The sequence below is a fragment of the Pagrus pagrus genome, assembly GCF_965226575.1.
Source record: "Pagrus pagrus genome assembly, contig: HAP1_SCAFFOLD_66, whole genome shotgun sequence".
Lineage (NCBI taxonomy): Eukaryota > Metazoa > Chordata > Actinopteri > Spariformes > Sparidae > Pagrus > Pagrus pagrus.
Genome location: NW_028175397.1, coordinates 288,560 through 299,873, shown reverse-complemented (window position 1 = coordinate 299,873; position 11,314 = coordinate 288,560). Strand labels below are relative to the sequence as shown.

At 41.1% G+C, this 11,314-nt stretch overlaps 1 protein-coding gene across 2 annotated transcripts; it reads right to left on the bottom strand.

Moving 5' to 3' along the window:
- Positions 1-914: 914 nt before the first annotated feature.
- Positions 915-2,249, bottom strand: LOC311253913 (uncharacterized protein). Of its 2 annotated transcripts, none has more exons than XR_014622048.1 (2): positions 1,751-2,249; positions 915-1,445 (listed from the first exon to the last, which is right to left on the bottom strand). XR_014622048.1 is itself a non-coding variant. In XM_084384372.1 (2 exons), the coding sequence occupies exons 1-2, from the start codon at positions 1,901-1,903 to the stop codon at positions 918-920; spliced, it is 624 nt and encodes a 207-aa protein (XP_084240498.1). In that variant the 5' UTR covers positions 1,904-2,249; the 3' UTR covers positions 915-917. The 2 variants fall into 2 exon arrangements, 1 of the variants encoding a protein (XP_084240498.1); XM_084384372.1 differs by having other exon boundaries at positions 1,808-2,249.
- Between the last annotated feature and the right edge of the window lie 9,065 nt (positions 2,250-11,314).

Sequence of the window (11,314 nt, the reverse complement as noted above, 5' to 3'; positions counted from 1 at the left end):
GAGAAATTGAGCTGTGGTGTCAGGACAGTCAGTGCAGAGTTGGTCAGAGACTGGTGGCTTAGCTTACTGTATACGCATTAGCTACGGATATGCTTACATCACAACATCGTACAGATTACTACCATGTATCATGCAATAAAAAAACTAGTATTGATTATCTAATACATGTCGGAGTACTGATACTTACCAATGACAGAATATATAGAATATTTAGATTGACTACAGTAACATTATGACACAAGTTTGGTGAGAGAACATACATTTTATTAAAAACTGACTCATGAAAGTCATGACGTCAATTCTTCCCCTCAACAGCCAGCAGATGTCACTATTTTGACTGTATCGAATGCTTCGAAGCAGTGCATCATTTTCCAGGCAACTTTGTCAAAGTGGTTCAGTGCTTCAGAAAGCTTCGGTTTCACCACCACTAGGCAAAAGTTGCAATGATGGCTAAGGTGACCCATTCAATGGGTAAAATAATAATAAATAAAAGTCAGATAGCCAGCTTTACAGTGTCACATTTCATTGATTAATTTGGTGTTCCTGTTCAACCACTAGATGGCAACACCAGACATAAAATATTCATACTATTCAGTATTTTTTGTATAGCTAGGCTATTTAAATGTCTCAAATACAATAAATTTGGTTCCACAATAAAACACACATTAACAGATACATTGTCATCTAATAGTTTGCCCATGAAATCACATTTAGCACAGTCTACAATTTATAGCCATCATGGATGCCATAGCGATAATCAAATCAAATTACACTATCATCAAAACTGTAATTAATCAAAATTTTCCAGAACATATTCAGTTTATATTTGGCTGGCAATATGCAATCAATACAACTATTTACAATTCAACATTTGGAGAGTACAACATAACACAACTCACCATTTAAGAACACACTCATCACTTGTATTGGAATTTAGCTCGCCTCTCTTTCAAGCAAGCAAAGCGATCAATCACCCTCTCATTGAAATCAGGCATGTTCCTGACAAGTTCCCTCTCCATGGAAAGCAGGCCCAATGCATTCAGACGTTCCTGTCCCATTGTATTTCTCAGGAATGTCTTGAACCTCTTTAAGGTGGAGAAACACCTCTCAGCTTCAGCTGTTGTCATTGGAGTGATTATGAGGATGTTCAACAGCGCCACAGTCTCAGAGAAGGTTTCCTGGAGGTTGTAGCTCTGTAGAACCTGGTACAGAGCCAGTGCACTGCAGGAGCCCCTGAAGTCTGGACTTTCGTAGATGAGAGAAAGCTCAGTCCTGAGCCTCTCCTTGTGTAGCATGGGGAATGCCCTCATGGTGGTATTCAGAGCCTCTTCAGGGAATGTTTTCAGATGCCGGTCAAACAGCTCTGCCTCTAGCAGCACGGCACTCACAAGGTAGCTGGTGAAGGAGAACCTGTCTTTGGCATGGCCCAGGATTGTTTCACAGATCTGTTAAAATGATAAAAATGTATAGTCAGTAACACACAATTGTAAAAAAAAAAATTCTACTGGTGTTGGCATGAATGTGGCCATGATCTACTGTATCTACTGTCTCACAGTTCCAAAGTATGCATTTTATTATTCATGCAGACTTATTACTGTATCCTTGTGTGAGTATAATGGACAAGTAATGGGTGAGTAAAACAAATGACTACCATCCATTACTGAATTACTGAAAAAGAGATTGTGACTTTATCACTTGGTTCCAACACTTGAGTATGCCTACATCATTGGTCAGTAGTGAATGCAGATACCTCTTTTGACAGCCTCTGCTACTCTTGTTCATAAGGCTCTCCTTGATCTTGTGGTACCTGGTGCTTCTTGCTGCTGCTGTTGAGAGGAGCTTTGGTCCCTGAAGGGAGACAGATCAAAAGTGTGAGAATATGATGACAGTATGTCAATGCCATTATCAATAATTACTCTCTTTAAAAAAAACAGTAATACTAGTAAGTAATAAAAAATTGCCGCGAAACTCTTTCATTCACCAATATTTTGTTATGATACGCTAGTGCTATTCCCCTCTGAGTCCGGGGGTTAGCGGTTATCAACACCCGGGGTCTGTAGGTTGACCTACTGACCTCTGACCTGGACGATATCATCTCCGACCGCTGCCCGGCTCATTCTGATAATAATCATTCCGCTTCGGCATTCGGGTCCATTTTTAGTGCAACTAGCCAGAGCTTTAGTAAGTCTAGGTTGCGGAGAGGAAGCTGAACTTCGTCCAGCTGCTCATTTTGTTCAGACAAGTCGGACACACGCAAAAACGAACCGTAGCATTAGCGATAGCAACAAGGCGCGCCGCAGTCGGAGATGACATCATCCAGATCAGAGGTTAGTAGGTCAACCAACAGACCAACAGCTAACCCCGGACTCAGAGGGGAATAGCAGTAGCGTATCATAACAAAATATTGGTGAAATTAACGAATTTTGCGGCAGATAATGTGTTATTTAGAGGCTACATTGCACTGCCCTGTGTACTTGCATTATACAGATATACGCGGCTCTCAGCTGGATCTAATTTCGTTGGAACGACTTGTAATGACACCAAAGTTATCTGGGTGAGTAAATGATCGTATTTTATGCTAGAAATAAGGTCCAGATTGTAAAAAACGGTTATTATTCATTAATAATCAAAAGAAATATACCATCTGACCCATTTAAAAAAAAAAAAAACAGTGTTATGAGTATGAAAAGCCTCAGAGTTATCAATGTCCTGTATCAAATCATGAATGCTGGCAGTGAATATGCCAACAGCTTCCTCCTTGTTGATCTTCTGGAGGGATCTGGAAAGGGGAGCCGCAGCAGACGAGGACAGGACAGTGCTGCACTCTCGCACTCTCAGAGAATCCATGAGGAGCCAAAAATGCTGACAGACATGAAAGACATATGTGAAAGGCAGAAGATTACAGTACATAAATAACACAAGATATACAAACTGAAATACAAGTTATGATACTTTTTCATCAGAAATCACAAGAAGACCCTTACCTGCTTTATTTTTGCACAAGTTCCCTCCTGCGTCTCAATGTTTCTTTCCGTTGGAGTTACTTACTTCAGTTTCTCCACAACAGGCTGAGCAGTTAGTAAATAGAGACATAAGCTGGCTTTGGCACACAATGAACTTGTCAGTAGCCCTGAAAAAAGAAAATTACCTATTAATTTGCACCATGACACATCTTGGGCTGTGCCTGGAAAGCTAGGATAATAAGAGGTCAATCTTTATACAAATATGTAACTTAATACATTCAATGGTTGGTTTACTACATATACCCTTGTCCAACCTGCAATCCCATACAACAGCTCTGTCACAGAATGTGTTCAAGTGTGTTAAAAATGGAGGTCAGATAGTGTTGGAGTTGTACCGCCTGTATGCATATAGATAGCATATATAACTCGAAAAATTGTATTTCCTGCGAAAATACAGCGTGAATGCTGACGGCTGAAGTGATTTCGGAAATCTGCTGAATGTGCTGGAAAACACTTGCCTAATGCATAAAAAATGCATACAACTATGAGAATGAATGGTCAAGAATTTGCAGAAAAAGCTGTCTTTTTTCAAAAGCTGAAAAGTCAAAGGCGGAAAAGTAATAGGTTCAAAGAGCTTAAAAAGCTGAACATTTTGATAATTGGATGGTTTCTCTAGCTGAACATGAAGCTGAATATTTGAAAAGGATGAAAAGGCTGAAAAGCTGAAAAGTAATAGGCTGAAAGAGCTTAAAAAGCTGAACAGTTTGACAGCCAAACAGTTTCTGTAGCTGCATATGCTGGAGCAATAGCAGAACCAAAGTTGAAAATGTCCCCATAAGAATGAATGGGAAAACACCTCCCAAACTCCTGCAGGTTTAGAAAAAAGTGTAATGGTTATGGCCAAAATATGTATACAGTGAGTAACAGGAGACATTGCTGAACCATGTGATGTCTTTTTTATTTCTGTAAAGTGAAAAATGAGGGAGCCAGAGCGAGAGACAAAACCGGTACCGTCTGCTCCACTCCAGAAATTTAGGCTCAAAGTTAACACTGCAGCTTATGGGGGAGTTGCTGGAGTGCTTGTCGCTCGAGGGCTTCTACAGCCAAAAGTTTAAGTCCTACATCTGAAATAAGAACATCACCTGAAAGCCAACAAGATTTCCTACATTTCTATGTATATATTGTCTATGTGAAGTAAAAGCTGTGGGACCCAAATCAAGATGAAGAGAGTTTTTTCTCAAGTTTTTGCAGCTGCTCTCCACTCTAGCGATGATGTCACCCACTCTAGCTCACGCAAATGTTATAAAACAAGACTTACAAGTGGCTGTTCACGTTCAGCTGAGTCTCTGTCTGATCCGTTACTGTCTCCTGCCGGGGCGGCAGCACCAGCAGCTGCTGACAGACAGCGGTCCGGATGAGGCTGTCGGCACCGAAGGCACCGCACCGCACCGGGGGTTGGAGGGGAGAGGGGGGCGGGGGGTCGCACAGTTCTTGCTTCGGAATCCCAGTTGAACTCCATCAGATCGCTGGAGTGATAACCCTCTGGTTTAAACTGAGCGACACACAACCGAGTTTTTCGTAGCTGACGCAGAGGTCAAGCCCCGTCTCTTCAGCTGCACAACACGCACCCAGGCACGGAAGATAGCACCGTTTTTTTTCTGGTGGACCGGTGGACTCGATGTCGTGACAGGCTGGAGTTTGTGAAACCACCACAAACTGAATAATTTACCATGTCCATGATAACGCAATCCAAACCTGCTGTAAACACACTGACTCACGATAAGACGACCGCTCTGACAAATAGCCATCTGCTCCCACACTAAGCTATGGCAGCTGCTAGCATACAACTCCCTCTTGTGACGTAATATGACGCGATGTTGGAAAAAAAAAAAGAGAGAGACAGAGAGAGTTTTTAGGCGCTGTGCTCACTTTTTCGGTTAAATTTGTGCTCTTGTGTCTTGAAAAAACATTTCAAATCCTCACTCAACTTTTCAAATGGTATTTTTCACACATTACATTTATTTTGTAAACCAGTATAACCTGCAATATGAAAAATCCTTAGGCACACTTGTATTGGGGGGTCAACCACCGTGCAAAATTTAGGGTCTCTAGGGTCAAAGGGGGCCATTTAAGGCCAAAAAAGACATGTAAAACTGTTTAACAAAAATATCAAAAAAAACCCATAATTGGAGCGTTCTTCGTTTTCCTAGTGGCCAGCAGTTGTGAGCTTTTGGAATAGATAACAAGTTTCAAGTCATTCAGTTTGTTGGAATGGTGAGCCTCATTTGGTTTAAAAATGTGAAAGTTTGAAGGCCCGCCTACCAAAAAGTAGATGTTTAATCAAAGCCAAACCAATGCTTATCTACTCATCTGGGGCTACAGAACAACATATCAAAAGCTCAGACTTCCACGACCTCTATAAAAAAAATGCTATAAATTTGTCAGTATGTCAGAGGGTGTAACACCCTTGGGTTTTTGAAAAGGACCTTTTTTCTAAATGACTTATATTTTGCTTTCGTATTCTTGTGTAGGGGCCCCAAGACAACCTCCATGCAAATTTTGGGGTCTCTAAGGTGAAAGGGGGCTGCATGGCAGCCAAAGAGACAGGGGGTATTAAAGGTGAAAAAACAGGATTGAAGGGATTTAGCCAGATTTTTATGTTGCTCACTTATAAGTGTCATACAAAAATATTTTTGTCCCATAATGATTAGAGCTTTCTAAAGCTACTTAGCTTTCCTATTCAAAACACTCTGTACACATTCAGGATGACAAACTCTGTTATTCCTCTTAATCTGCACACAAATGCACCAGTCTGCTTCGAGTCGGATTATGCTGACCACTGGGGCATACCTTTTATGCAAGAGTGTTACTGTTCTGTGCATGTTTAAAATACTTTTATTAAAACATGTTACTGTATATCCTACTGTATAGCCTCCCCTTTCACCCCCTCCATGCCCCCGGCTTTACTGTGCGGTCCCGGCCGGTGGAGCCCCCGCTGCACCATCCACCGGGCCGCCGGTAATGCTCCACTGTCACACCAACTGGGGTAAAAGTCCTCGCAGACATTTCATGGGACACATAAATAATCAAAGTGCACGTGCAGCTAGTGGAAACGAGCCAGGAAAGAGCATGCATGACAGCGTGACGTGAGCATTTCCTCAGAATGATTGACATGTTGGAGGACAAATAAGATGATCCACCCGGGGTGCTGCATTTGCAATGTTATAAAAGGTTGGCCACCAGAAAAATATCTATGACCCAGTAGGATTACAACCTATATGGACAAGCAAGTTAATTTTTTGCTGGAAATCCAATATGGCCACCACAATATTAGCCCCAGTATAATTGAGGTGAATAGGGCAAAAATTTAAACTAAGAGATATATCCATGAAACTTCACAGGTTGATCACTGACATGAATAAGAACATCCTTTGTATTGGAGGTTTCCATGAATATATATTTAAATATGCAAATAGGGCATTATTTGATTACATTTGCCTTAGCCTAACCCTAACACTGTAAAGTAACTCGGATTAATGGGTAGTCGGACTTTTGGGTGGTCGGACTGACGTATGCTCCCCCAATTCTGTATGGAGGCAATTTCCCGAGCAGCATCAGAAATCTCTCTAGTGAGAGGGAGAAGACAGACTTCAAAGCTAAGGCTGTTAAGAGAGGACTCAGGGTGGGGGAGGGGATGCCACCATAGGATGCCACTCAACAGGCTTAGAAACTGACCTTCAGTGTCACTACAATGAGCTGCCAGAGCTAAAATATCAGTCTTTCCTAAATATTGTCTCAATATTCAGCCTTCCATTATAAGTCATTTCTTACAAGTTACAAAATTTAATAGAAAAGAAAAATTCTAATTGTATTTTTTATTTTATTTTCAATAGTAATTTAAATATACATATCTGGTATAAAATATGTGAAAATCCCTATTAAAGATAAACAGCATTTAAAAAGTTCAGACTTGTGCTGCTCTGTATCTCAGATTGAATAAGTGCCATACTACATGCTCCTCTGAAAGTTCACAGTCAGGTCAGGTGCAAGTCAGGGTGGGGGAGGGGAGCTTTCAATGCACCTGCACCTCCAAACTCCCTCCAAAAACACTGCTGCGTTCAAGGCAGGCAGGAATTACTGATTTCCTGGAACTGAATAAATAATGATTATTAATACATGTTTAACTTCTTAATCCCTTTATGATTTGAAATTATTTGAAGATAAAAAAATATTTTAACTCATTTTTACTAATCAAAACCATCCCATGGCTTGCATGACTGAGAATATTAAGATTATTTCATTTTTAATAGGCAGTTTTCGTAGTATTCACTCTGCTTAAAACTATATTTGAAGTAATTATTTAATATGGGAGTAATTACCTCAATCTGTAGTATTTTTGCATTGAAACATTTGATAAAAGTTTCCTTTCAATTTGAGGCCATAACAGTAGTGAAGTTTCCCACTGCCTGTGAATGCAATCGGAGAAGCGGATCGTGCAGAGAAGTTGACTGAGGACTGGAGGTATGTTTGCGATACTATTTTTTTTTAATTAATTTTTGCATGTTATCTTGTCGACATTCAAATTACCCCATTTACTAAATGTTTGAAACCTTAATTACTATCGTCTATTGTATCCTCGTAGCATGAAGTCCGCGAATAAAGCCAAGCCGTATTAGGTCGATTGTAAAGTTACAAAATACATAAATTACGAGATTGAAACAAACAGTGAAAGTGATTCAGATTTTAATGATTAACATCTGTGATAGACTGCCATGAGCTGTTCTCATGGCACAATCCTTTGTGCATATGGTGGCATGCAAGGTTAGCCACAACCACTAGCCACAGCTGTAGTCACCATGGATTTTATTTCAACCAGTATGTAACAAATTACATTTCCATGCTCAACGCTTTTTTTTTTAATGTCGACTTACTCGATTGTGATTTTATACAAAGACGTATTGAAAATGTCAAGATTAAACTCTGCAGGGGACGTCAGCGCCGTTTTGGGAGGAACGCGCATAGTCAAAAATGACCTCCTAGTGTTTACCAAACCACACCTTGACCTTGTTGGAAAGCGTCATGAGGTCAAAGAAAGATGTGAATGAGAATTCAAAAGGACTGAACTGTCTGCGGTGCTCAGAGAATCCGACTACACTATGTCTTCGGGTGTTATTGACATGGTCTGCGAAGGAACAGAAGCACATGGCTAATTCATATGCAAAATAATGTCATCAGACTGTTCGGACCTTCTCTTGAATTATAAACTGTAATTATAAACTTGAGAGGCAGAAGAAACTTTCCTGGAGAAATATACTTAACCATGGGCGAAACTTTAGTTTCAGAAGTGGGGGGGACACAAGTAGGAACGGCAAATTTGTGTACGCATAGCGCGTGTTGTGTTCTGTAACGCTGTTACGTTGGAGTGTCACTAGATGGCACCACTGAATAAGACAGGACTATGTATGTAGGTGAAGAGAAGAAGAAGGAGCTGTTGTTATGAAGCTGTACTTCCTGCTGAAGATGTTGAGTAAAGTCCCTTGAGCTTACAAGTTGGTTTTCATTCTTCACTACACCACAGTGCGCTCGATTTCTGCCTGCGTAGAGCTTAAATCATGCCATTTCTATTTAACCCTAGCCTACTATTTTGTCATTAGCCATACTGCCAGTGGCGGAGCGTGGGTCTCAGCACAGAGAGGGAGGAGCATTCTCGATGGGCCCTTGTGATAGTTATTTAAACATTGCATTTATTCCATTATTTAAACATGCTAGTCACACTAAATATTTCTGCAGAAGACAATGCCACAGATCACCCCCTCTGACACACACACACACACAGGTCACTGTCTGAGTCAGTGGCTACCATGTCTAAGCCATGTAGCTACCATGTTAATTGTAGACTGTCTGTGTCCATTTAATGTTTGTGTTGTACCAAAGACATGGTAGCTACTGACTCAGCCAGACATCAACCTGCTTGAGCTTTCAGCACCATAGACAGTGTTGGTCACAGACTGACAGTCAGACACAAATCAACTCAACTCAGTAACCAATCACACAAGCAGCTCCATGGCTCCATGTTGTCCCTGTGTGATGTTCAGGACAGGTGAGGACAGTCTGAGGACAGAGAGCTCTGAGGTTGAAGTTTATAATTATGAAATGCACCGTGAGACTGTGACAGGTCTGTACGTCTTGACCACATGTCAGCTGTTCAGCTGTAGTAGAGGAAACTCCGCTGTTCTCAGCTCCACCGCAAGGAGCGCTTTTATTTTTATTTTTATTTATTTTTTTAATTTAGCTCCGGTAGCGACCCGGCTGAAATGCATGAGGATGCGCGGATCCGGTGTATTTATCAAGGCTTGGTCATCCTGCTGAGGCACCGGGTTGGTTTGAGCTGCGTTCATGAAGCCAGTCTTTAATCTCGCGTCTCCAACTTGTTCAGAACGCTGCTGCCCGATTTTTAACAGGCACGTCCAGGTGTGAACACATTACCCCTGTGCTGTCGTCACTCCACTGGCTTCCAGTTCGTTTTAGAATTGATTTTAAACTTTTATTGTTTGTTTTTTACTCCATTAATGGCCTGGCTCCCTCCTACCTGTCAGAGATTTTAACTGTCCGCGATCATGGCAGGGCCCTCCGTTCTTCCGGCCAGCTCCTGTTAGAGGTACCAAGGTCAAGACTTAAACAGTGGGGCGATCGTTCTTTTGCTGTCACAGCTCCCAGGCTGTGGAACAGACTGCCCCCTGACATTCGCACCACTACTGACCTCAGCCTTTTTAAATCGAAGCTGAAGACACACTTTTTTAGATTGGCATTTAACTCTGACTAGGGTAGTCCTGCTCTTAGGTGTACTTATTTTGCCTGTTTTTTACTTAATGCACTTTTGGAGGGCCTTTAACACCCTGCAGCACTAGTAGTACTTTCTTGTGTTTTCTTGCAGCACTGTAGCACTTTCCTGTGTTTTTTATGTATTGCTTTTATGTATTATTTTATTTTTTTGATGTAAAGCACTTTGGGTACCGTCTGGCTATTGTAAAGTGCTATACAAATAAAATGTGATTGATTGATTGATTGATTAAGTTAGAGGCTACTTTCAAACTCGTTACTCACTGGTCGTCAGCGTTTTAGCGATCGTACAGCCTGAGGCCAGTATACAACAGGTAACGGTGTTGTTGTCTCTTTTCACCTCCTCTCTTCCTTGTGTGATCAGTGCGCTGCATACACGTTTTAAACAGAGATGGCTAAGCGCCTGGTTTAACATATTAGTTAGCTAACGTTAGCTACAATAGTGTATAGAGTAAAGTTAGAAATACCAGTAATGACTAATCAACCCACATTTTCTTTCTTCCTTTTTAGTCCCGTTCCAAATAAGGACTTTAAGTTGAGCTGTCGGCTCCTTTTCATCTTTTTGCTGCTGTGCCGCGTCCTGTCTGTGTCTTTGATTGAGCACGTAGTGTGAGGGGGGCTTCCGAGCGGTCAGTTTACGCAGGGTTTCTTGTTGTTTTGCAATTACAGCCTGTGCCTACTGTTAGTTTTCAAAGTGTAAAAAGTGGGGGGGACAAAAACATGATTTTGAAAAGTGGGGCGGACATGTCCCCCCTGTCCCCAGTGGAAATTGCGCCCTTGTCTTCATAGCAAACAAGTTTTTACCTGGAATTTAATTCATTTAGGGTGAAAACTGGCTTATGTCAAAAATGAGCATTTCAGAGCGAGAGGAGCCTGTTTCTGCACTGTACAGTAGCCTAAGCTGCATTTCACTGAAAAAAGGTCTTTCAAACAAGTTTTCTATCCTGAACTGGTTGAATTTGGATCTTCTTCATGGCAAACGTGTTTTTACCTGGAATTTAATTCATTAAGGGTGAAAACTGGCTTATGTCAAAAATGAGCCTTTCAGAGCGAGAGGAGCCTATTTTTGTCTAAGCTGCATTTCACTGAAAAAAGGTCTTTCAAAGAAGTTTTCTAGCCTGAACAGGTTGAATTTGGATCTTCTTCATGGCAAAGGAGTTTTTACCTGGAATTTAATAGATTAAGGGTGAAAACTGACTTATGTCAAAAATGAGCATTTCAGAGCGAGAGGAGCCTGTTTCTGCACTGTACAGTAGCCTAAGCTGCATTTCACTGAAAAAAGGTCTTTCAAACAAGTTTTCTAGCCTGAACTGGTTGAATTTGGATCTTCTTCATGGCAAAGGAGTTTTTACCTGGAATTAAATTCATTAAGACTGAAAAGTGGCTTATGTCAAAAATGAGCGTTTCAGAGCGAGAGGAGCCTGTTTTTGCACTAAGCTGCATTTCACTGAAAAACGGTCTTTCAAACAGGTTTTCTAGCCTGAACTGGTTGAATTTGGATCTTCTTCATG